This window comes from Cololabis saira, chromosome 1 (genome assembly GCF_033807715.1).
Source record: "Cololabis saira isolate AMF1-May2022 chromosome 1, fColSai1.1, whole genome shotgun sequence".
Lineage (NCBI taxonomy): Eukaryota > Metazoa > Chordata > Actinopteri > Beloniformes > Belonidae > Cololabis > Cololabis saira.
The window spans coordinates 3,006,906-3,033,480 of record NC_084587.1 but is presented as its reverse complement, the minus strand read 5'-3'; the positions used below and the strand labels follow the sequence as shown (position 1 = coordinate 3,033,480).

At 38.6% G+C, this 26,575-nt stretch overlaps 2 protein-coding genes across 2 annotated transcripts; both read left to right on the top strand.

Moving 5' to 3' along the window:
- The first annotated feature begins 494 nt into the window (after positions 1-494).
- LOC133448195 (cold-inducible RNA-binding protein B-like) lies at positions 495-3,056 on the top strand. The gene is made up of 2 exons (XM_061726564.1): positions 495-853; positions 2,177-3,056. Exons 1-2 carry the CDS (start codon positions 570-572, stop codon positions 2,400-2,402), a joined length of 510 nt encoding a protein of 169 aa, XP_061582548.1. The 5' UTR covers positions 495-569; the 3' UTR covers positions 2,403-3,056.
- A 3,039-nt stretch (positions 3,057-6,095) lies between these two features.
- On the top strand, positions 6,096-25,724 carry LOC133448036 (probable ATP-dependent RNA helicase DDX5). Its single transcript, XM_061726523.1, has 13 exons — positions 6,096-6,236; positions 8,842-9,028; positions 10,086-10,182; positions 11,315-11,448; positions 11,547-11,612; positions 13,434-13,575; positions 14,713-14,873; positions 16,640-16,812; positions 18,579-18,689; positions 20,216-20,277; positions 21,723-21,782; positions 23,229-23,450; positions 24,916-25,724. The coding sequence occupies exons 1-13, from the start codon at positions 6,196-6,198 to the stop codon at positions 25,365-25,367; spliced, it is 1,908 nt and encodes a 635-aa protein (XP_061582507.1). The 5' UTR covers positions 6,096-6,195; the 3' UTR covers positions 25,368-25,724.
- Positions 25,725-26,575: the final 851 nt, after the last annotated feature.

The window sequence follows — 26,575 nt, the reverse complement described above, 5'->3', positions numbered from 1 at the left end:
CTGCTGCATTACAGAAAGTACACAGGTCAACTTCCAACTTAAGGGTGGTTATTGCTGTTGGATAAAAGCTGTGTTTGAGTCTGTTTGTCCTCGTTACACACTCATGTACAGTAGGTGGCGATATGCACCTTAAAGTTGGTTGCCATCCGCCAATAAAACAGAGAAGAAGAAGAAGAAGGCTCCACCCGTCACGTGGTTTGTTGCCTCGCCCTCTGGATTCATGAAGTTTGAGTTGGGAAAGGGGGGGGCGATAAAGTACTCTTAGCTTTAATAATATAAAAATACACGTTTTAAAAAGTCATTTATTGTGTAATATCAGCTCTAAAAATAGTCTAATAAACCTAATAAGAGACGAACTCCACGCAGAGCAAACCTAGCGTCGATAATAGATTTTTGCGGGAACAAATCCCCCCCCGGCGCGTACATGGTACGGTCCTGACGTCACCGGGGTTCGAAGATAAAAGCGGGAGACTGAAATTCGTCGGGCCTCATTCTTCCGCACCGCGACCGCCGAGGCCGAAGCTCCGCTCCTTAAAAAACCCCTAAAAAGGCATAAAAACCTCCTCAAAATGTCCGACGAAGGTAAACTGTTCATCGGAGGCTTGAGCTTCGACACCGACGAAGACTCTCTGGCCGCCGCCTTCGGCAAATACGGCAGCATCGAGAAGGTGGACGTGATCCGGGACCGGGAGACCGGGAGATCCCGCGGCTTCGGCTTCGTCAAATACGACAACGTGGACGACGCTAAAGACGCGCTGGACGCCATGAACGGACAGACCCTGGACGGCCGCTCCATCCGAGTGGACGAGGCGGGCAAGAGCCGCGGCGGATTCAGCGGAGGACGCGGCGGGAGGTTGGATTTGGTTTTATTTTTTTATTTAATTTTTGTGCGTGTAATCGGGGACGCCGCCATTACTGTTTCCTAGGGGGGCCAGATGGGCGCGCTCAAGGCTGATTTGTGGTCCCGCGTTACATCGACGCAGAGCCTACGCAGTAGCAGCTAGGAATAATGGAATAGTACTCCGGTGCTATTTTGTGGGTTTTCTACGCAGTAGGCTCTGCGTCGATGTAACGCGGAACCATGAATCGGGCTTTAGATTCTTGGCGCTGAACCAAAACTAAAAGCCACCATTACAGGATTTTATTACACTGTTGTGTAATGGCTCAGAAATACTTTTATTTTTACTTTCTAACTTGTATGCATATATTAATGGGTAATACCATCTTAAGGCATATATATATGCATTTTAATATATATCATATATATTTTAATATATCATATTTTTATTATATATATATATAATATCATATTTATTTTTAATCGTTAGGCTCAGAAATACTTAATATATCATATATTTTGTATTGAGGCAAATTTGTGGTGTATTTGCCCCCCATGTGGCACCACTGAAAAGATAAAACAAAGCAAACCAAAAAACGACATAGAATTTCGTACTTTAACACTTAATATATCTTAGTTACATGTGCTAAAAGGAGTAAGAAGAAGTGTAAACTTGTTTAATCCTCCCCCCGTCCATTAATCATTTATTAACACGTTTTTATAAGATCTGTTAAATAAAATGAATTCCGGTCTTTCTGCGCATGCTCGTTCCCTCGCCCGTCTGTCCGCCATTTTTTCCCTCCCTTTATTGAACACAATAAAACACAGAACAGCGATTAAACATCTTCTCGTAAGTTTTATAGTATACTTAGTAGACATAATATGAGATACTGTCAAATATGGAGCTATATAGAAAAACAATTAACTATATATTTAAATAAAAGACAAAGGGGTTTTTTATGAAGTGCAAACTATAAAAGTATCACAGTATTTAAAATCAGGCAACAAAAATGCCAAAAAGAGGAGCAAGGACTGAGGCATGCATAAAAAAAAAGATATCATCGCAATTCTTTTTAGCCATTTTGTTGGATTTTACCAGCATTATGAATTATCCTTATGGCTCCTTTCTGCAGTATGAATAGTGGTTGCAGTTAACTTTTATATGCATTTCCCCAAACCTCTAAACATTAACTCAAATAAGGCAAAACCAATTCCTGGATAATATGCCTCTAGATACTTTTTTTTTTTTTAATGAGATTTCCAGTCTCCAATCTTTAGTTTCATGTACTTCTTTCAATGGTCACCCCTCACTCACTGTACCTGTGCTTGATTTTTCAGGGGAGGCGGCGGCCGTGGCTTCTCCAGAGGCGGCTACAGCGACGGTGGCGGATATGGTGGAAGAAGCTACGGTGACCGGAGCTACGGCGGCAGCGACAGGAGTTACGGCGGCGGCAGCGGTGGTGGCTACAGAAGCGGCGGATATTCATCCGGCTACAGAGACGACCGCCAGGGAGGCTACGGTGGTGGGCGCTCCGGCTCCTACAGAGGCGGATACGACGAGTAAACATCTCCCCGATTCAAGATCATCACCTGGCTGGATGTATATGAAAGATGCACACCTCAAGAAAAATGTCCACGTCAAGAATATTTTCAGAACATTTTTAAGCTTCTGTGAAACCTGTAAAAGTCCCATTTTTGCGAATACGAATACAGCAGCCTTCCAAATAGTTCACTGATGGACAATTTAAATGCTTGCTGAATGCTCACTTCCCCCCACATTCCTTTTAACAATGAGAGTTGATGGGACTACTTTTTTTTTGTCTGAGCTACCTCCTGCCTGATTTTTAGATTGATGGAGATGCTAATAGACTTTTGGGGGGCTGCTGTTAAGGCCCTTGAACTATTAAGAGAACCTTAGATTAGCCAAGGCTCCTTTTTTATGTTCAATTTCCCAAAAGAGTGAATTCCTTTCAGACTGAACTACATCCGAAGTGTCCGACTGTTCCTGAAGCTGCAAAATGCAGCATGCTACAGTCTGTCCACGGTGTCTTCTGTGCTCTGCTCATCTGCATTTTAAATGTGCTGTAAAATGGACCAATCTTGTCAAATGATCTCGAAATGGAACTTCCTTTGCCCAAATTAAAATCTAAACCGTTTTGTACTTTATGTTCTTTGTATGATTCAAGCCTATTAAAACAACTATGGGGGAAAAAAATAAGTTTGTCGATAGTCGATGTTTCTGATTTGAAAATTTTATTTCCAACATGCAAAAAGTAAAACTGAATACAAATATCCACCAACATGTTCCAAACGGAGTAGGATTGAAGTAAACACTTATCCAGTCCTACCCCTGAATCTTACACACATTCTTACATATAACAAGACGAGTTTCAATAAACTTGTATAAAACACCCATAGCTACTTTAACTGTTCAATATAGTGATATATTACTCAATTATGTGTATATAAAAGACAAAAGGAAAAAACACCCTGCATTTAGATCAGAATTACAAACTTTTGCCTTTGGTTGAGTAACATCAGTTACAAAATATACACTAAGAATCTAATTGTACAACATCAATAAAATTAAAACATGTCATCTCATATAAACTTGCACCCTTAAGAGCTCTTTTCTTTAACAAGCCTTAAGAGCTTTAGCTCATTTCTCCAATGGGTCAAACACGGTTTGGTCTTGAAATATCTACGGTTGTGAATGAAAAACCTTCCCAATAATGCCAAATTAAGGACAAAGTCCAAATTATTCAAAAACGCCAACTATAACTGTCTTCACGTTTAAATGTAGGACTGTTGCAGCTCTCTCACGCCAGAAGAAAAAGCTGTTGCAAAGTTTCAATTTCGCTTTCACAAAAACACTTAATTCAAAATTTAATTTTTTTAAGGATTCCACATGTGTGTTCGCAGGACACCGTGAAGCAGTTCAGTTTGTCTTTTCTGAGTTCATTTCTTATCTGGGTTACTTTTCCAACATTTCCACCGAGGGTAAAGCTGACGGGAGGATTCAATAGGAGTGTGATTTGAATTCAGTCCTATGTTTTGATCAACTGTCAAATGCAGCACTGAGATCCAGTAATACCAGTTTTTAGACAGAAACCCCTTAATTCTAGCCATGTTTTTCAGGTGATTTAGTGATCAACTTTAGACGGCTGTTAAAGTTCAGGTCTGAGTCAATAATTACACCAAGATTTCTGGCTTGGTTCGTAGCTGTCATAACAGAGCCAAGGTGAGCGCTGATCTTTTTATTTTTAGGGCCAAAAATGATCAACTCTGTATAATAGTTTAGTTTATTTGCACATAAAACAGAACCTGTATAAACCGTAAAACAATGGTCAAATTAAGCATTGTGCAGGAGAGGTAGAAGCCAAAAGGGCTTATGAAAATGCCTCCCCTTTATAAACAAACATTAACAGTAACAGCAGCAGTAGCAGCAGCAGCAGCAGCAGCTGACTTCAGAGCAAAAACAATATAGAAATGCATAATATAAAACAGAAAAAGACAATTTAGCATGAAAAAGTTTAACCTTCTACTCTGAATCATCCAGTCTGTTCTCTGCACGTCCGTCACTGTCTGGTTCAGATCGGACACCAAACTAGACAGAACAGACTGCAACGGACAATTAATTTTTTGATTTGATTTGATTTGATTTGATATGTTTATTTGGTCACGTTGTAGAAGTCAGTAGTCAATACAACGTTTTTGCATGTATGTCAAGCAAGGACCAAAAGGTGTAGACTGAAGCCAAAGCTTATTTTGTCTACCCTTTTAACACAATGTAACCACTATAGTGCAAGATTTGAAAAAACAAAACAAAATAACTACATGAGAAAAAAAATATATATTAGAGAAAGAAAGAAACAAAGTAAATAAATAAGAAAAATAAATAAATGTTGCTCAAACTGGCCTATCTCAGCTTAACAGCATGATGTTCATATTTACACACGTGCATACATTAATAATAATAATACATTCATCCACACACACCAAACCCACCTATATACAGTACACATTGCTGTGCATACATACATACATATATATGTACTTATCTATACCTGTATACACATACATACATGTGCACTCATCTACACATACATACATCCATATACATGCCCTTCCATAGACATAATACACACATCATTCTGTCCATAATTTTGCAATAAATCTACATAATGTGGCTATGCCAATGATTTATAATTATTTATGATCTTGTCTTTATACATATTTTTGAAATATTTTAGTGTATTACACAGTTTCATTTCACTATCAAGGTTGTTCCACAGATTGACTCCGTTTACTGAGATGCTTCTCTGTTTCACGCTCGTTCTTGTCTTGGTTTTCATAAACATACATCCTCCAGACTCAGACAGTTTCTTCCCCTGAGCTGTTGCTCTGATAAACTCTCACAATTAATAGTCTCAGAGAAACCAACCAATCACGTGCTATAATAATAATAACAATAATAACTGTAATTATGATAACACAATCATACGCTGTGATAACGCACCTTCCAATAATCATGTCTACCTCATTCTGCTGCACCTTTCACTTTTTAAAAATTGTATATACGTCAATAAGAGCTGTCATTTGTCTATTGTCTATTACTTATTTACCTATTTACTGTAGAGTGAGCGATAACAACCGAATCAAATTCCATGTCCTGTCTGACCTGACCTTACCAAATAAACGTGATTCTGATGTGTATGTATGTGTTTATGTATGTGTATGTATATATATATATATATATATATATATATATATATATATATATATATATTATATGTAATTGTATTTGATATATATTTGTATTATATACTATATGACAATGTAAGGGGGGGCTGAACTTGATAAGCTTTGCTTCCTTCAGCTCCATCTCGAACTTACACTTCCTCGCATGTGCTATTTATATATATATATATATATATATATATATATATATATATATATATATATATATATATATATATATATATATATATATGCATGCATATGTTTGTTTTATGCTTGTGCATGTTTGAGACAAATAAAAATCAAATCAAACTCACTAACCCTGAAATCAGGGTAAAAATATACATGAAAAAGGAGAGGTTCTCGTGTAATTTAATTTAATTATATTTAATTATTTTTCAGAAGTTTGCAAAGGAAGTCAAATACAACAAAAGACACGTAAAATAGTGCCACTGGGGAAACGCCAGTGGGGCGCGCATTGATACCGATGTGCAGCGCCCCACCGGACCTCGTTTCGGGACGCTCTTCGGTCAGCCGGCATTTTCTTTCTGCCTCCCTCATAATCTTAAAATAAAAATCAATTTCTAGTGCTTTTTCTACGACAGTCAGCTTTCACCATGCCAGGGTTTTCAGACAGAGATCGTGGCAGAGATAGAGGGTAAGTGACGTGTCATTTTTATTTTTTTTGTGCAGGTTTAAAGAGGAAAAATAGGGTCAACACGGTTAATGCACACATAATACAGCTGGTTTTTATATGCAAAATGCGTTTAATTACGCAAAAATAAAATATCTTTTGCAAAGCTGACGTTTTCGTGGCTTTATATTTGAGAAATGTTCTCAAATGTCCCCGTTTTGCGAGTCTGTGGGAGTTAAAATGGCAGCAGTCTAGTTTTAAATGGGCCTTGTGACGCAGTTTCTCTAATAATATTATTATTAATATTATCATTTTATCCTTGTGGTGCATTTGTGCATTTTGTTCCAGCAGATGTGGAGGAATGAACCTCACAAGATGCCAAACTGAAGTCTGTAATATCCCTGTTGTGTTTAGATCAGCAGGCTGCAAGGTTGTTATTGTTGCTGTTTTTTTGTTTTTAGTAATTTTGTTGGAGAATTAAATGAACAATATGACTTGTGGAATTTTTCATTGCTACATTAATTTATTGCACAATATTTATACACTTCAGAAGTGTTTATTATTATTATTATTATTATTATTATTATTATTTTATTTTTTGCTTTTTTTATGCAAAATTTAAAACCGGTCATGTTTGTCTGTATTTTTAGTTTATATTTTTGCACGTTTTTCTAGTTTATTAATAATAAGGGTGTTAAAGGAACAAAACCACCGGAAGTCACGTGACTAACAGACACCTGCAGCCATTCCGCCTAAATTTGCAACAAAACCCAAATATTGAGAGAAAAGACCTGTGGTTCGTCCGAAATTCCGTACTAAACAGTTTATACTCGAAAAAGTATACTTAAGTTCGGCACACTTTTGAGTAAATATCAGTAGTGTCTATTCATTTTGGACGTATTACTCAGAGCCGTTGGTTACCCCGGTAACGACTCCTGTCACATTAAATTGATACACAAATTCTACCCTGTAAAAAACAATATTTAAAGTTTTTTAAGAAAATTAAAATATTGTGATAAAGTTCTTTATTTTCCTTAATGCAATTTAAAAAAAAAAAAAAAAAAATGTCATACATTCTGGATTCATTACAAATCAACTGAAATATTGCAAGCCTTTTATTATTTTAATATTGCTGATTATGGCTTACAGTTTAAGATTAGGATTTCCAGAATATTATGATTTTTTGAGATAGGATATTTGAGTTTTCTTAAGTTTTCTTAACAGACATTTTTATTTTATTCACCTTATTTTATCATTTTAAACATAGCTGTTCTCTTGGAGGTAGCTTGAACAATCATAATAATAGTTCAGCTATTAACTAGTAAAAATAGTGCAAATTTAAACATAAATTTGAATTCAATAAAAACAGCAACTCAACTTAAAATACCCAGCAGGCAAGTAAACAAATAAGCAAATAATAGAGCAACAATGTCATAAAGCAAGGCAGTAATGAGCTTTTTAGACTGAACTCTTACTTCTTACTGTCCTTTTCTGGCTTAAAGAATAAAATGTTTGTGTTTGAAGGACCTAAAATCTTCCTCGTGGTAGCAGGGTTTATATTTCCATCATCTGTTTGATGCGCTGGTGAAAATAATGAGAATAAAATACATATCTGATCCGTGATGAGGATGCAATGTCCGATTTCGATCAAGTCTGAAACAACTACCGATCACGTGATCGGATCGGGACATCCCTAATTATAAATGTCACACAATTGTATATACTGTAGGAGACTGTAACTTGTGAAAAGCTCAACCATGACGACATCCGTCGTCATTGACTGCGTTTCCATGCATCAATAACCCTTTTATAACCGGAATATTGGCAATAACCCGGTTTTGCACGGCCATGTAAACACCAATAACCCCTTTGAATAAACGGAATTTGCTCATATTCTGGTTTTTAAAATGAAAATGACCCCTGGGTTACTCCTTTTCTAACCTGAATATTTGGTCATGTTTAGCCTAACAGGATTTCCCCATCAAAAGGAACATGGATTTGTTTTCTGCACATGCTCTGTTCACAAGGAATCCTGGTCTTTTGAGTCCAGGAAGTTCTTCTAAACACGGAGAAACAAGACCAGGAGGAGACTAATCACTTCATAAATGTAATGAAGGATATGAACATTTCTGCATTTGTAGACGGTAGAAAGTACCAGGATAGAAGATTTACAAGAAGGTGAGAGAAAAGTTGCGCGAAGCAGCATTTGTAGGAACGCCAGACCAGATCAAGCTCCGCTGGAAGATGCTGAAAAAGGAACTACAGGACCAAGAAACAAAACCACTTCTACTGGGCTGTTGATTATCCGCCGTGCTGCTGTTATTGTGGTTGTTTTGGATTTGGATCCAGGAAGAAGAAGCAGAAATGACGGGAATTGCTTCATGACGTTCTCCGTGCGTCGCTGGTTTGATCCAGATAAATGATTAATTACCATGTATACAGGGATAACCCTGTTTGCTCACGCATGGAAACACATTATTCTGAATGTTTCAGTAACCGTAATATTAGCAATAACCTGAATTTTGACTGCATGTAAACGTAGTTATTATTAAGGATCATTTTGGGGGGAAGTAGCAGACTGATCTCTGATAACGTGCGTGACCCTAACGTTGATGTTTTCTAACCTCAGGTACGGCGGGGGACCTCCTCGGTTCGGAGGGGGAGGCGGGGGAGGAGGGAACCGGGGCGGACCCCCCCCGGGGAAGTTCGGCAACCCCGGGGAGCGGCTGCGGAAGAGGCACTGGAACCTCGACGAGCTGCCCAAGTTTCAGAAGAACTTCTACCAGGAACACCCCGAAGTCACACACAGAGCTCTGGTAAGCTCGGATGTCGAGATTAAAAAGGAAAGGAAAAAGGAAGAAAAAAAATAAAATGAGGAAGAAAAAAAAAGGTCAAACATTTTTGAAAAAGCTCCAGGAGCCACTAAAGCGACGCTAAAGAGCCGCATGCGGCTCTGGAGCCGCATGCGGCTCTGGAGCCACGGGTTGCCGACCCCTGACATAGTTCAATATTCAGAACTCATATAGCCAGATAACAAAAAAACAACAACAATAAAGAGCTACACTAATAAAGATGAAGAGGACAATAACAGAGGTTTACAGTACTATATTCTCAGCTTCCATATCTTCAACAAACATTAAGAAAGGCCGCGGCCCTCTGGTGGTCCGTGGCGCTATTGCAGGTGGTCCGTGAAATTGTAATTGGAAAACAATAATAATTAAAAAAAAAATATGTATTTATTCTTTAGAATCAATTTATTTTCCATTTATTATTCATTTTTGTGAATAATTTACCCATCCAAATTATGTCAAATGAGTGAGAGTGAACTTTGTAATATTATAAGCCCTCTTGGCTTCCTATTGTTCATTTTTCATTGACCTTTTTTTTTTTTTATAGCAAAAGGTGCAAATAAAAATAAACACTGATGCAAATAAATAGCCTAAAAAGGCCCATACTCTTATTTAAAAGCAAGGTGCAAAATAAAACAAACATCCCCAAAAGCAGTGGTCCTTGAGTTGCTTCTTGGTTATAATGGTGGGACTGGGACAAAACCAGTTAAAACCTCTGCGCTACATCCATAGTTAAAACCAAACATACGTCTCTGTCAGCGCATTGTGCCGCATTAAAAGTAGTCCGGGCGAAATCCCCTGCTTTGAGCATCAAAATGAAACGATTCCTCGAGTCGAGGACAAGAAAATTCCTCCATCATTTTTTGTTATCAAATTACTCGAATTATTCGAGGAATCGTTTCAGTCCTAGCTAATATATTATCTCAGTGTCATTCGGGTGTCGTGGTTAAAATGTGCTTCTACGGCGGTATGAGATGCTTCTTCCACAACAACGTTTCCACTCCTCTGTTTTCTTCCCCTCCAGCAAGAGGTGGAACAGTACCGGAGAAGCAAAGAGGTCACGGTGAAAGGCCGGGAATGCCCCAAACCCATCGTCAAATTCCACGAAGCTGCTTTTCCAAGTAAGTCAATTATTTTTATTTATTTAACCTTTATTTAACCAGGTAAGTCAGTTGAGAACACTTTCTTATTTACACCTGGGCAAGAGGCAGCACAAAGAGTCAAACACATACAATCACAGTGAAACAAACAATCAAACACGATGTATAAAAAACACACAACACATAACAAATATGAGTAAAAAGTTTTAGCACTGCTCCGGAAAGGTTACAAACATGTGATTAAAGTTGCTCTCGTCAATGAAAATTATCACTAAATATCGTCGTCAACGAACCTTTATCACCTGAGGAAAACAAGAAGAGACGCAACAAAAATGCTGGTCATGTGACGATAACGATAATTAAATATATAATGCAATATCGTAGAAAATAAAAACCAGACTAAAATGTAGATTACTAAATAAAAACTCTGCTAAAATGTGTCTTCATTTTTGTCGACCACAACGAGATGAAATGTTCTAACAAAGATCCTTAATATCTATTTTTTAAGTTGTTTCTTCTGGTTTAGTTCTGCTGCCGGGTGAGCTACAAGACGTGGAAAAGAAAACCGAATGCGTCGTCGAAAAAGAAAAAGACGGGGAGAAATGAGGAAAAATAATATGTTGTAAACTCAAATTAGAGTCTTCTGTATCTGGAATGAATGTATTCTTGAGTCTATAAGGTAACTATAATATAATAATACGATAACCTGGTTTGAATTGTAAAATGGGTTTGGCTAAATACAATCTTTGACTTTGACAGAGAGAAACCGATCACATCATTTTCGGAAAAATAAAATAAAATAATGGAAATTGTAAATGACCTTTTAATATGAGTATTTCTATAAATGTGTTTTTATGTTTGTTTTCTCATTAACGTTATTTAAAGCCAGGCATCAGTGCATCAGCAAAAATAGTCCCCGGTAATTCACTTCTGTTGTGGCTTTTTTATTTGCGTCGTTTTTTGTTTTTTTTGCAGCAGGGTTTATTTTATTTGCAGCGGGGTTTCTTTATATTTTCAGCGTTTCTTTTATTTGCAGCAGCATTTCTTTTTATTTGCAGCATTTCTTTAATTTTCAGCAATGGCGGCTCTCGGCCACCGTATGATCAGGACAACCCTATCAGATTGTGTTTACCTCAATGTCTTGTTTCTGCAGGCTACGTCATGGACGTCATTGCCAAACAGAACTGGACCGAACCCACTCCCATCCAGGCTCAGGGCTGGCCCGTGGCCCTGAGCGGGAAGGACATGGTGGGCATCGCTCAGACCGGCTCAGGGAAAACCCTGGCGGTGAGTACGGCTTTCACGTTCCTGCCAGATAGCCCATCATGATGTAATGGTTGCATGGTTGCGTGTCGACCGTTTGACTTTCCTTCTGCTTGTTTTAGTACCTGCTGCCTGCAATCGTGCACATCCAGCACCAGCCGTTCCTGGAGCACGGAGACGGACCCATCGTAAGTACCGACGTGACTCCTGACGTTTAATAAAAGGACTGTTGAATTGGGCTGGGGATCCATTCAAATGTCAAGAATCGATTCCAATTCTTAAGATTCAGAATCGATTATCAGACTTTGATTTGATTCCGATATTGATTTGGGTTGGTGTTATTAAAACAGTTTTTTCAGCTGTTGCATGAATTATATGACTGTAGTTCTGCAACATATTAATACTAGTATTATATTGAGATTCAATAGCAAGTATTGCAGTTAATGATGCTGTAAGGACCAATCAGGTCCCAGAATGCTGATAGAACTGCTTTCAGAAACATCGTGGGGCAGAGGAAATCGGTTTTAGTTTTTCCCATTTTTGAGAATTTGGTTTTTTGCATTTTATGCAAATGTAATCCCAAGACAGAATATAAAGCAAAGAAATATAGATAATTTATGCAATTATAACTGCAAACTTGAATGTTTTCATATGTACCTTTTAAATATATTTAAAGGCAAAAACATGGCACCATTTCTTCTCGTGTCCAATAAAACATTCCTTTTTTGGGCACAAACAAAAAAATACCAAAAGTTGTAATGAAATGATAAAAAACATTTTTTTTTTTTTTTAAATCGATCTTTAGACATATGAATTGATTTTTAGGAATTAATATGAGAATCGGCATCTCTGCTGAGGCTGCTGCCCCTGCGACCCGGGAACGGATAAGCGGCGGACGATGGATGGATGGAATATGAGAATCGATAATCGAATATTTAGAATCGGAAAATCGATCTTTTCAACACAAGCTTCTCATACTTATATTTCTGGAAAAGAAAAAAGTCAAGTCATACATGATAGAAACTATTCAGTTTGTGTCTAAATATTTGTACTTGTATGAAACTGAAGATCATAATGCAAACCTGACATTTACTTTTAGTTCAGTTTGTGGAAAATGGTTGGCCTGGCTTTCTCTTTAAAACTTAAACAGTTATAAAACATTACAAACTGTAACAATAGGGCAAACGCATAGTATTGTTTTGTATTTTGTGTCTTTCAAATAAAAGACAATTTTTTCCAGTCATATGTTCCTCATGCAAGGTTGTTAAAAAAAATACTGCTATAATATCGTATCGTTATCGTGACCTCAATAGAATAGAAGACTTTATTTATCTCCCAGAGGAGAAATTCAATCGTGCAGCAGCCAAACACACACACACACACACACACACACACACACACACACACACACACACACACTCAACGGTTTATACAAAAAATTAAAAGAGAAATAACTAATAAATAGCTAAATAATAAAAAAAGAGCAATATAAAATGTAGAAAAATGAGTAATGTACAAGAGCAAAAATAGTAAACACAAAAAAACGGATAATATTTACATGTGCAAAAATACGTGAAGTATTTAGCGGGCAAAGGTTATTGCACTTTCAAAGAAATTATTGCACTCGGGTGGCTACAGTTGGTTATTATAGAGTCTGATGGCTGTGGGGATGAAGGACCTGCGGTAGCGTTCCTTCTTGCAGCGGGTGGAGCAGTCTTTGGCTGAAGGAGCTGCTGATGCTCCCACAGTGTCATGTAGGGGGTGAGAGGGTTGTCCATGATGGAGTTCAGCTTGACCAGCATCCTCCTCTCACCCACCTCCTCGGCAGAGTCCAGAGCACAACCAAGAACCGAGCCAGCGCTCCTGACCAGTCGGTTCAGTCTCTTATATCGTGTATCGTACCATGTCGTGAGATTATTGTATCGTTACACCCCTAATGAACCCTGATCACGTAACGGTGGCCGTAACCGGAGGCTCACATGAAGCTGCTCTCTCACGTGTGTTTCCAGTGCCTGGTGCTGGCGCCGACCCGGGAGCTGGCCCAGCAGGTGCAGCAGGTGGCGGCCGAGTACGGCCGAGCCTCCCGTCTCAAGAGCACCTGCATCTACGGAGGAGCACCCAAGGGCCCGCAGATCAGGGACCTGGAGAGAGGTACGCAGATGATTCTAATCTCGTTGCCTCACGCAGGGGTTTAAATACCCTTGTCAATCACGTAAACAATGAATTATTGGATGTCTTCAAATGGTTTCAGCTGAACAAGCTTACTCTTAATATTAAACAATGCAACTTCATGATTTTTAGTAACAAGAACAAAACATTTCCCAAAGAAAAACCTAGAATTATAATCAATGGCTCTGCAATTTGCCATGTTACTCAAACCAAATTCTTTGGTGTCATTATCCATGATCATTTAAATTGGAAGCAACATATTGATTCTGTATGCATGAAATCTATGAAGATGTTTGGTATTTTGAGAAAGGTTTGTCCTTTTGTTCTTCCTTCCTCTCATTTAACTCTCTATTATAGCTTAATCTTCCCTCATCGTAATTACTGCAACATTGTTTGGGCTTCGACACATCCAACATATATTAATAAATTACTGATCATTCAAAAAAGGTTTCTCAGAATGATATCACATGCAAACAGATATGAGTTATCTGCTCCCTTTTTCATTAAATATTCATTATTATCCGTCAATAAAATTAACATTTTTCAAACATGTTTATTTATGTTCAAATTTAAAAATTATATACAAGATCTTCCTTTTTCTTTTCATAATTTCTTTTGTGTTAATTCCGATATTCATTCTTATGCCACAAGGCACAAAGATGATTTTATTTACCGTTTGTAGAACATAGAAACATCAATCTTTCATCACTTGTGGAATTCACTCAATAAATCTCTTAAATCATCACCATCCTTGCCAATATTCAAAAACATTTAAAGAACTTTCTTATTGTTTCATCTTTGTAGTGTTTATTATTTAATCTGAGTTACATTTTATTTTGTGTTTTTTGTTTTTTTACTCCCTCTTGTGTAGCTTTTGTTGTGTTTTTTTTATTCATATATGGAAAGGATTCTATAGAAGCCACCAGGCTTCTTCCTTTCCTTGCATGTTATTTCAATGTTTTTACATTTATTTTTCAATTTGTCTTATATTGCTAAATAAATAAACTACCGTAAACTAAACTACGCTCACTTTGATACTGTCGTGTAAATGTCACTAAAGTTTTCCCGGTCAAATGTCTCGTGTCTGTAATTGTGTTGGACGTTGTTCCCCGTTTTCAGGCGTTGAGATCTGCATCGCCACGCCGGGTCGTCTCATCGACTTCCTGGAGTGCGGGAAAACCAACCTGCGTCGCTGCACCTACCTGGTGCTGGACGAGGCCGACCGCATGCTGGACATGGGCTTTGAGCCGCAAATACGCAAGATCGTGGACCAAATCCGGGTGAGTTTCACTCACACACTGACTGCGTTTACATGCATCAATAACCCGAATATTAGCAACAACCCGGTTTTGCACGGCCATGTAAACACCAATAACCCCTTTCAATAACCCGAATTTTCTCATATTCTGGTTTTTAAAAACCCCAATATGAGCCCTGGGTTACTCCTTTTAAAACCTGAATATTGGGTCATGTAAACGCCAAACGGAATATCCCCATCAAAAGGAACAGGAATTTGTTTTCTGCGCATGCTCTGTTCACAAGGAATCCTGGTCTTTTGAGTCCAGGAAGTTCTTCTAAACACGGAGAAACCAAGACCAGGAGGAGACTAATCACTTCATAAATGTAATGAAGGATATGAACATTTCTGCATTTGTAGACGGTAGAAAGTACCGGGATAGAGAGATTTACAAAAAGGCAAACTGACATTTTTGCCGATTTCACTGCCGTTTTTACCTGAACTGCTCATGTGGCTGGATGGTCCAAACGATTTTATTTGCTACATCGATCCAATGCAAAATAATTAAAAACCGTGCTTATTAATCACAAAACGGTTTAAACGGCTCCGACCCGGTGTGTCAGTGATCACCGCAGACAGACTGCAGCTTCACCAGGACCAACGGTTCCCCGATGGTTGCTGTTGATCCAGGACCAAACTTGTTAAGGAGCATCAAACTCACTCTTATCTACGCAGAAATAACGCTAAAATATAAAGAAATATGTGATCTATGGTGAAATAGGAAACTGAAGATGTGCAGCTATATATAGATACGTGTAGGCTATATTCACTTTGTTCCCATATCCATGTCTCCTCCTCCTCCCATGGAGCTGCTGTGATACGTCATCATCGCCGCCATATTGGATGTTCAAGACTGCGCTGTAAACTAATACAAGTAAATGGACTTATTTTCATAAAGCGTCTTTCTACAAAGAAATGTACGTTTTACGTCTCATTTATTCACACACGCACTAATATACTTGGGAAACAGTTAGGCACCAAATATAATATATTTAATTTTCTCAGATGGCAAAAATAAGAACTTTATTGATCCCACATAGGAGTAATTCATGTTATATCAGCTATAGAGAACAAGGTAGTGCTGAAAAACAATATATATCCCCCCTCACAAAAATAAGAAAAATAGAGAAACATATTTTCTCATCAACAAAACATATTTTACATAAATATATTTTACATTTTTCAAGTAACAAAATAACATATTTGAACCATTTTTCAGATTTTTTTCAGTTATTTTAGCGTTTGAAAAATGGTTCAAATATGTTATTTTGTTACTTGAAAAATGTAAAATTTGTTTTGTTGATGAGAAAATATGTTTCTCTATTTTTCTTATTTTTGTGAGGGGGGATATATATTGTTTTTCGGCACTACCTTGTTCTCTATAGCTGATATAACATGAATTACTCCTATGTGGGATCAATAAAGTTCTTATTTTTGCCATCTGAGAAAATTAAATATATTATATTTGGTGCCTAACTGTTTCCAAGTATATTAGTGCGTGTGTGAATGAATAAATGAGACGTAAAACGTACATTTCTTTGTAGAAAGGAACTTTATGAAAATAAGTCAATTTACTTGTATTAGTTTACAGAACAGTCTTGAACATCCAATATGGCGGTGTCGTTGACGTATCAGCAGCTCCATGGAATGTCATATACATGTCTATGGTCGACAGTGCAGCAGGGTTAGTCTTTTTAATCACTTATGAATCCTAAGAGGAGTTAATATTCTCTCTTTTCTTCATGGCAGCCGGACCGCCAGACCCTGATGTGGAGCGCCACCTGGCCCAAAGAGGTGCGGCAGCTGGCCGAGGACTTCCTGAAGGACTACGTCCAGATCAACATCGGAGCGCTGCAGCTCAGCGCCAACCACAACATCCTGCAGATCGTAGACGTGTGCAACGACATGGAGAAGGAGGACAAGTGAGGGATTTACTCCAACACTTTTAGTAAAAGCTGGGTTTTAATAAGGAAGTTGTTCAAGACGGTGATATTTCAAGCTTCAGATCAGCATCTGCAGCTACAGTTAAAGTCTCTACATAGAAACAGTGTTTCTCCTGTCGTTTCTTGACTAGGACTGCAACTAACGACTATTTTAATAGTCCACTAGTCACCGACTATTGAAACGATTAGTCCAGTGGTCTCCAACCCCCGGGCCCCGGGCCGGTACCGGGCCGTGGGTCATCTGGTACCGGGCCTCACAGAAAGAAAAAATAATTTCTGTAGCCCTGACTGATGATGGATGACTCTCAAACTGATGGTTCACAATGTTTTTATTCCTTGGATGTAAATCCACTGCAAACACACGGTATTAGCTATAAAGGAATAAAATAAAATGGTTAGTCTTTCTACATTCATATAAGTTTCATTTAACTTAAATACAGACCGACGCGGCAGCTCGCTCGGTAACTTTTACCGTTAAAGTCCGAAGCGCCGGATGTTTACGAGGTCTCGGCGAGACGCTTTCAAAATAAAAGCACTAAATATTGGTCCCCTTAATATATAACAAATAAAATTGAAGCCTGGCTTTAAATAGCGTTAATGAGAAAAACATAAAAACACATTTATAGAAATACTTCTCCATCCATCCATCCATCCATCCATTATCTATACCCGCTTTATCCTAGATAACCTTAGAAATACTTATATTAAAGGTAATTTATAATTTACAAATTATTATTATTATTACTATAGAGAAAATACCACAGTTTTTAATGCTGATCTTGTCATTTTATTTAGTTTTTATCAGCTACACCTTTAGATTGGTCCGTGAAAATATTGTCAGACATTAAACCGGTCCGCGGTACAGAAAAGGTTGGGGACCACTGGATTAGTCGACTAATCGGATAATTAGTCTTTTTTTTTTTTTTTTTTTTTAATTTAGTATGAGGTTGCTTTAATTATGTGGCAAATGATAATAAACACAAGAAAGATGGTACTAGAGCCCTGCTATAGGGACTGTTTCTACATCCCGCTCCCGCTCGCATCCGCAAAACTCTGAGAATTCATGCACAATAATAGAGACGCATTGATCTTGTGTGTTCTCTCGTCCAGCAACAGAAATGTCCAGACAAATCTATCTGATTTAATGTTAACATGATCATTGTGGAGTTTGATGGATAATTGACAGTTCATAGGCACCTGACTGAACGTTAGATGCAAATCCATCATTGTCATCATCACACAAGCCTTTTTTCGCCTTTCGCGCTGCATCAATTATGATTGAGGTTATAGCAACGAGAGTAGCTGTGAGTGGCTCAAATAATACTAATAAATAACATGAAATAAACAAAGTTAACGAATGAAACAAATTAATTAAACAAATGAAAATAGGCTTAATATCTTACCAAGGCGGGTCCGTTTCGTTCAACACTCCGACGTGCTTTCTCTTCAAATGCATTACCAACGTGTTCCGTGAAAAGCAACGTGGGCTTTGCAAACCTTGCAAGTCATCTTTTTATTCACCGTATTGAGGTTAAAATGCTCCCAAACTTTTGAAGTTTTATTCTGCTGAGGCGCTATCGTGCATGCGCGACTCTGCAGAGATCATATTGAAGTGAGGCGCCTCACTCCGTTGGAAAAACACGTCCGGAGACAATTGTCGACAATTTTGATTATCGATATTTGTCGACAGCGTCGCCGAATCGTTGCAGCCCTAATCTTGACTCTTTTCCTGTTTTTCCTCTCAGACTGATTCGTCTGCTGGAGGAGATCATGAGCGAAAAGGAGAACAAGACCATTATTTTTGTGGAGACCAAAAGACGGTGTGATGAACTCACCAGGAGGATGAGAAGAGACGGGTAAACATCCATCCATCCATCCTTTCTTTCTTCTGCTTTTTCCTATTCCTGGAAAATGTGTTTAAACTGTCCACAGCACGCCTAAAATAACTGTTGCAAACACATTTCTAATTAGCTGTTTTACACGATTCCTCCTCGCTGCTCATCTTAACGTAGCGCTGCAGGTGCTCCTGGTTTCCTGATTTGATTTGTATTTTATTTATGGATGAAATTGTCCAGAACCCAGAAGCTAAGGATTCTTGCTGTTGGTTGAGTGACTGTAACAGGAAACTCTGCACATGAATGTGGATTATTGAAGGAAACATCCTACCATATTCTACTCAGGCCGGTCTCAAATGATTCAACAGTTTGGGTTTTATTCAGGGGTGAAAGTAGGATAAAGTTCTTGTAGGAACTAATCCCCCCCACAGGCCCAACCGCAGACACATTCATTTTGTACAATTTTAAAATGACTATTATGTAGTAAGACAAGTCTAGTTTTAGTATGCTTTATAATTTATAAGCATACTAAAACTAACTAACTAAGCCAAACTGTAAAAAGGCTCTTCTCAAATAGACATGTAATGTTCTAGATGAGAGCTGCACAGAGCTAGATAATATAGATAATAGCGTACATAGATTAAAAGGTTCATGCTAAATCTGGTGTATTTACACTGCTTTTTGTGGTGTCTATCAATATGCATCGTCCCATCTAAATAAATAAAAACATTTTCTTTTTAAATAATTTCCAGTGTAATGTTATGTGTGTGTGTCAGACAGTAAAGTTTAACATTTTTAGGCTTAAAGGGGATTATGAAAAACATGTTTTCTCTTGCTTTAACATACAGGACTGTCTCAGAAAATTAGAATATTGTGATAAAGTCCTTTATTTTCTGTAATGCAACCTCCAACGGACCCGCCTTGGTATTTTAATATTGCTGATTATAGTTAACAGTTTAAGATTAAGATTCCCAGAATATTCAAATTTTTTGAGATAGGATATTTGAGTTTTCTTAAGCTGTAAGTAATGCAATTTTGTAATTGCATTACAGAAAATAAAAGGACTTCACAATATTCAAATTTTCTGAGACAGTCCTGTAATGGTGGTTCCTGGGACAAAACCAGTTAAAACCTCTGCTCTACGTCCATAGTTAAAACCAAACATACCCGCCGCCTCCGTGCCGCATTAAACGTAGTCCGGGCGAAATACCAGCTATGAGCTGCAAATGAAACCATTCCTCAAGGCAGAGAAAATTCCTCCATCATTTTTTGTAATTGAACTACTCAAATTATTCGAGGAATCGTTTCAGCCCTAGCTAATATATTATCTCTTGAAATAAGACATTTTTGTTTTTGTAATTGCATTACAGAAAATCACAATATTCTAATTTTCTGAGACAGTCCTGTATATTTGTTTCCCCGTTCCAGACCAAACGTTTTATTATGAAGAAATGATTGTACAGTTGTTACTTTTACGTGAGATGGACCCCCCCCACACACACACACTAGCAGCTCAACTATAACATGTGATGTTGTGTCTGCTCCAGGTGGCCCGCGATGGGAATCCATGGAGACAAGAGCCAGCAGGAGAGGGACTGGGTCCTGAATGGTGAGACGGAGTATTCCCACCTTCATGAAATAACGGCCAGAGTTGTATTTTCAAGTTTTTCAAAAGACAGAAAACATTGACTACGTTTCCATGCAGTCAAAATTCGGGTTATTGCTAATATTCCGGTTACTGAAACATTCAGAATATTCCGTTTCCAAGCGTGAACAAACAGGGTTACCCCTGTTTACATGTAATTAATCATTCAGGATATCTGGATCAAACCAGCGACGCACAGAGAACATCATGACACAATTACCGTCATTTCTGCTTCTTCTTCCTGTATCCCAATTAAAAAAAAAAATCCTGCTTCGCACAACTTTTCGCTCACCTTCTTGTAAATCTTCTATCCCGGTACTTTCTACCGTCTACAAATGCAGAAATGTTCATATCCTTCATTACATTTATGAAGTGATTAGTCTCCTCCTGGTCTTGGTTTCTCCGTGTTTAGAAGAACTTCCTGGACTCAAAAGACCAGGATTCCTTGTGAAAAGAACATGTGCAGAAAACAAATTCCTGTTCCTTTTGATGGGGAAATCCCATTAGGCGTTTACATGACCAAATATTCGCGTTAGAAAAGTAGTAACCCAGGGGTTATTTTCCGGTTTTTAAAAAATTCTGGTTATTCAAAGGGGTTATTGGTGTTTACATGGCAGTGTAACCGGGTTATTGCTAATATTCCGGTTTTAAAAGGGTTATTGATGCATGGAAACACAGTCACTTATACAAAAACTATTTGGTTCAGTTTTTTTAAGAACTTCCAAAAATATATACAGGACTGTCTCAGAAAATGAGAATATTGTGATTTTCTGTAATGCAATTACAAAAATGTCATACATTCTGGATTCATTACAAATCAACTGAAATATTGCAAGCCTTTTATTATTTTAATATTGCTGATCATGGCTTACAGCTTAAGAAAACTCAAATATCCTATCTCAAAAAATTTGAATATTCTGGGAATCTTAATCTTAAACTGTAAACCATAATCAGCAATATTAAAATAATAAAAGGCTTGCAATATTTCAGTTGATTTGTAATGAATCCAGAATGTATGACATTTTTGTTTTTTTAATTTCATTACAGAAAATAAAGAACTTTATCACAATATTCAAATTTTCTGAGACAGTCCTGTATATTAGTTATAACTGGGGGAAGTTTTTTTTTTTCATTATGCACTTTGAGAAAAAAGTCGTAAATGTAGAGATTAGAAAGGAAAGGAAAAAGGAAGAGAAAAAGGAAAAAGAACGAAAAAAGGGAAAAAAAAGGAAAAAAAAAGGTCAAACATTTTTGAAAAAGCTCCAGGAGCCACTAGGGCGGCGCTAAAGAGCCACATGCAGCTCTAGAGCCGCGGGTTGCCGACCCCTGAAATAGAGGAGGACGACATGGAATCGTGCAAATTCTGACTTTTCTGTTTAACAATGAAACTCTCCTTTTTGTGTTTTCAGAATTCAGATATGGCAAAGCTCCGATTCTCATCGCGACAGACGTGGCCTCCCGCGGCTTAGGTCAGTATGCCGTCGAGCAGCAACAGATCCATCATCAGTGTTTAAACTTACTTTTAAAGAAAGTGACTTGCTTTCTTTAACTTTTTCTATGCATTTTCTGAGTTTCTCCTCACCTTAAGGTGGAGTCTTTGTGGCAGGCACTAGGCATGACAGTCCCAGGCCGCGAGAGGGAGATGGATGACATATTGCTCCACTGGCTTGCCACCCAGTGGGCCTAGAGAGGTGAAAGCTCTTGTGTGCCAGTGATCTTCAAAAGGCTTGTGTGGCTAAGCCTTCCCTCCCCGATATGATGAAATACACAACACATCTGTTCTCTGTCCATGGATCTCACCTGACAATAGCCATCCAGCTGTTTCCAACTCAAACGTAAAAACGGAAAAGATGCCTGACGCTGTGACTTTGGCCGTGCATGCTTCTGTATTAAGAGGGGCGCCGTATCGCAAGTCACTTTGTTTTGAGATTTGGAACAATTGTTACCATTCGGAGCTTTTGTACCACGTAGCATATGGGTGTCGGCTAAGCTTGCAGCGGTTTTTCTTTCCCGTCAAAGTAGCTGGATTCCTTGAAAATGGAGAGAGCAGTTTGAAAATATTTCGCCTTTGAAAATTTATGAGACCTGGCACATGCGTTTTTAGGGGGTGGCGGGAAACGTGTAGTGAGAGGAGAGAGAGAGAGAATGAGCTCAAACCAAAGTTCCTCCCTCGCCTGCGTTTTATAGTCATGTCGAGAGACCTGCCGAGAGACATTTTCTCAAGTGAACACTGGCTTCTTGGAAGATCTTGCCTTGATGAAACTGATGCAGGGACACTGCGCATTCGTGCTGGCTTTTAGGGGTCCCACAGGGTTCAATATTGGGGCCTTTTTGTTCATTTTTTTTTTTTTTTACCAAAGGGGTCCCAGTTCAAATTAGTACTTGGGTCTATTTTGTCTTGGCAAGACGTGCAGTGCGGCCTTTTTAATATCAGGCTTCTTTTGAGAGTGTACTGGGATAAAAACCTGGACTTGCAAAAAAAAAAAGTACCACTCACCGTGGCCCGACTGCGTAGAAGCTCCTGGATGTCACTTGACAATTTGTGGGGGATTTCGCTGCATTGGGAAAGGACTAGTGAATGCATACTCCTTTATGGTAAGACTTGAACCCACCTTTCTCTCCCTTTGGTAACAAAAGGGAGAATGATGTCTTTGTACCCTTTTTTTTATATTTATGCTAAGCAACTGGAGTGTGCATCGTTTCTCTCTTCCCACAGTAGTATTCCCATGGAGTAGATGTAACGTAATCTGATTTTTTGTCCGTAATCACTGTCCTTCCCTCCGCAGCCTGACAACCATTCTCTTCCCCCCAGGGTTTCACCCTTGCTAACTTTCCCCTTTGATCTGGCTGTTGTGGTGTGCAAAATTCTGTGTGGCCTCCATGTTTTGTTTTGCCACACTGCAACACTTTCACAGATGTGGAGGATGTGAAATTTGTCATCAATTATGACTACCCTAACTCCTCCGAGGATTATATCCACCGCATTGGACGCACAGCCCGAAGTCAAAAAACGGGCACCGCCTACACCTTCTTCACCCCCAACAACATGAAACAAGCTAGCGACCTGATCTCTGTGCTCCGCGAGGCCAATCAGGCCATTAACCCCAAGCTGATCCAGATGGCCGAGGACAGAGGAGGTGAGAGACTCCGGCGCTTTTCTGGCTCATATCAGCTCCTAACATTTTATTCACATTCAAAAAAGACCAACTTGTGCTGTTTACCTCAGATTTGTCGTGTATTGATCCCGTCAGCAGTTGTTTTGGTGATGAGTTGTTTATCTGGGGTGTAATTGGAAATCAAACCTGCTGGATCAGGGGTCGGCGACCCAAAATGTTTTAGAGCCATATTGGACCAAAAACCCAAAAAACAAAGTCGCAAAAAAATGAAAAGTCTTGTATAAGCCTTAGAATGAAGACAACAGCCACCTGGCTGGCGCCGCCCTGCTGGTAGAAACGCACAATTTAAACATATTTTGGTCAACTAACATGACTCAGCATAAATTATAGAAAAAATGAAATAAATAAGGATTTAATCCAGATTTAAAGTAATTAAACCTTCATTTTGTTTAGTTTTTATACGTTTTAAGGATTTAAAGTAATTAAAACTATATATTGTTTAGTTTTTATATATTTTAGGATTTTTTTTTTTATGTTTTAATTTATTTTTTTTTAATTGTAGTTTTCAATTTGTTAATACATGAATTATTCAAGTTTAATCCACTTTTTTTGAACATTTTTTCATTTAATCAGAATTTTAAATGACATATTTGGGTCAATGTGTAACAAACATGACTCAGCATATATTATATAGAAACACCAGCAACAATATTAAAACAAAAATTTTAAATAAAAAAGGATTTAATCCCGGATTTAAAGTAATTAAACCTTAATATTGTTTAGTTTTTACCTATTTTAAGGATTAGATTTTTTTGTTTTTTTAATCCTCTTTTCTCAGTTATTTTTATCTTTTTCCCTTTGGAAACGATCCTGTCTATGACGCAAATCTTCGTTAACAGAAATGTTGAAATGTAATATTTATTCTACACATTTTTACAGCATTTGAAAACATTAAGAATGTTTGTGTCATGTTTGTCCTCCTACAGAAACCATTAACACAAAAAATATATTTCCCTCCCCATCGATTTCCATTTTCAAACATTTTTGAAAAAGCTCCAGGAGCCACTAGGGCGGCGCTAAAGAGCTGCATGCGGCTCTAGAGCCGCGGGTTGCCGACCCCCGCTCTAGATCTATCAAATATATATAGTAAATTAAAGCAAAAAGTTATTTTTGTTAAAAACACAGTCTTGGGCCGCTCGGTGGCGCAGTGGGTTAAGCAGCGGGCCATATACTGAGGCTACAGTCCTCCTCCTGCAGCGGTCGCGGGTTCGAATCCAGCCCGCGCACCTTTGCTGCGTGTCTTCCCCGTTCTCTCTCTCTACCCCTTTCAAGTCTGCATCTCCAATAAAGGGCCACTAGAGCCCAAAAAAACCTTTAAAAAAAAAAAAAAAAAACAGTCTCAAGAATTTGATGTACTCGCAACCAAAATGGGGTCACTGTCTTTTTTGACTGTCTTTTTGATCTTAAATTTGTCTCCCTCTCTCAGGTCGTGGTCGGGGGGGAAGAGGCGGCTACAAGGACGACCGCCGGGACAGGTATTCTGGGGGCGGGCGGAGTAACTTCGGCGCTAGTGGCTTCAGGGACAGGGACGGCGGCGATAGAGGGTTCGGCGGGCCCAAGCCCGGCTTCGGGGGCGGGGGGGGCAAGGCCCAGAACGGGGGCGGGTTCGGGGGCGGCGGCGGCGGCGCTAACTCTGGCGGTAGCTACGGCAACAGCAGTTACAACGGCAACGGACAGGGAAACTTCGGGGCCCCGCCCGGCCAGGGCTTCGGCGGCCAGGGCTTCCAGGGCCCGCCCCAGTTCGGCGGCCTGCCGCGGGGCCAGAACGGCCTGAACCACCCGCCCTTCCCCTTCGGCTCCCAGCCGCCGCCGCAGAACTCGCCGGCGCCGCCGCCGCCCATGGTGCCCTACCCCATGCCGCCCAGCTTCCCGCAGTAACCACGGCAACGTACGCGCTTCACACGGAACCAACTTCTGTTCAGTCCTGGAATCTTACAGTCTGATTATTATTATTCTTATTCTCCTTTGTACTGTTTTTAACTTTGTTTTGCCTACAGCAGGGTGGGAAGTGTTCAGTAAAACCCCGTTATTACCCCGGCGCCGTACACGCTACGCCCCCTACAGTGCAAACACCATTAATGCACTTTTTTTTTCTTCTTGACTGTTTTTGTTACATTCCTCGGTAATTTATTTTTACTTGGTAAATTTGATGTCCTCAGTTTGTGGTATGTTCAAATGTGATGTTATAAGATCATATAAAAGGGTGCCTGTGGCCCTTTTTAAATAAAACAAGAAAAAGGAAACTTTGTCCTGTGGTGTTTGTGGGAGTTCTTCAGGGAACCGTATCCGGACCCCCGGATATCCTTTTAAAAAAGATTATTCATTTAATTCAGAGAAAAAAAAAATATGAAACCCAAAAAGCTGTAAAATCAAAGTCAGAATTCTGACTTTTTCCTCTGAATTCTGAGATTAAAGTCAGAATTCTGACTTTTTTTTTCCTCAGAATTAATTTTTTTTCTTTTTTTTTCTTCAGTGGCCCTAATCCTCTTGCGTACCTGCTCCACCCCGGCATGTTGGACCAGAATAATAGACATTAAGAAAGCTTATTCAGTTGATTTTACACCTTTTAAAATAAAAAACTGATATTTTATGGCCGATGTATGTTGTTACTTGTGTGTCAACAAAGATTTAAGTAACTCTGATGGAGGTGGAAGTAATCGCCGAAACATTTCAGGTATTTAAAAAACCTAAATATTCTTCTCTAGAAAATAAGAATCGGCAAGATAAATTGTAAAGCTATGGACAAAATAAACTAAATTAAATCAAAAGATTTAAGTAGTTTCCCAGGTGATGAGCAGAGTTTTTGTTACATTCCTCGGTAATTTATTTTTACTTGGTAAATTTGATGTCCTCAGTTTGTGGTATGTTCAAAAGTAATGTTATAAGATAAAAGGGTGCTGTGGCCCTTTTTAAATAAAAAAGGAAAAAGGAAACTTTGTCGCTTATTCATTTAATTGTACACATTTTTAGGACTTTTTAAAATCAAAAACTGATATTTTATGGCCGATGTACAGTATGATGTTACTTGTGTGTCAACAAAGATTTAAGTAACTGACTGATGGAGGTGGAAGAAATCGCCGAAACAT

What these genes read in the sequence shown, in the direction of transcription:
- LOC133448195 (XM_061726564.1), top strand. Translation starts at nt 570, where the DNA reads ATGTCCGACGAAGGTAAACTGTTCATCGGAGGCTTGAGCTTCGACACC. An exon ending in AGCGGAGGACGCGGCGGGAG is followed by an intron (nt 854 to 2,176) that starts GTTGGATTTGGT and finishes TTGATTTTTCAG; the next exon opens with GGGAGGCGGCGGCCGTGGCT.
- LOC133448036 (XM_061726523.1), top strand. Translation starts at nt 6,196, where the DNA reads ATGCCAGGGTTTTCAGACAGAGATCGTGGCAGAGATAGAGG. An exon ending in GACATGGAGAAGGAGGACAA is followed by an intron (nt 16,813 to 18,578) that starts GTGAGGGATTTA and finishes TTTTCCTCTCAG; the next exon opens with ACTGATTCGTCTGCTGGAGG. An exon ending in GAGGGACTGGGTCCTGAATG is followed by an intron (nt 20,278 to 21,722) that starts GTGAGACGGAGT and finishes TTGTGTTTTCAG; the next exon opens with AATTCAGATATGGCAAAGCT.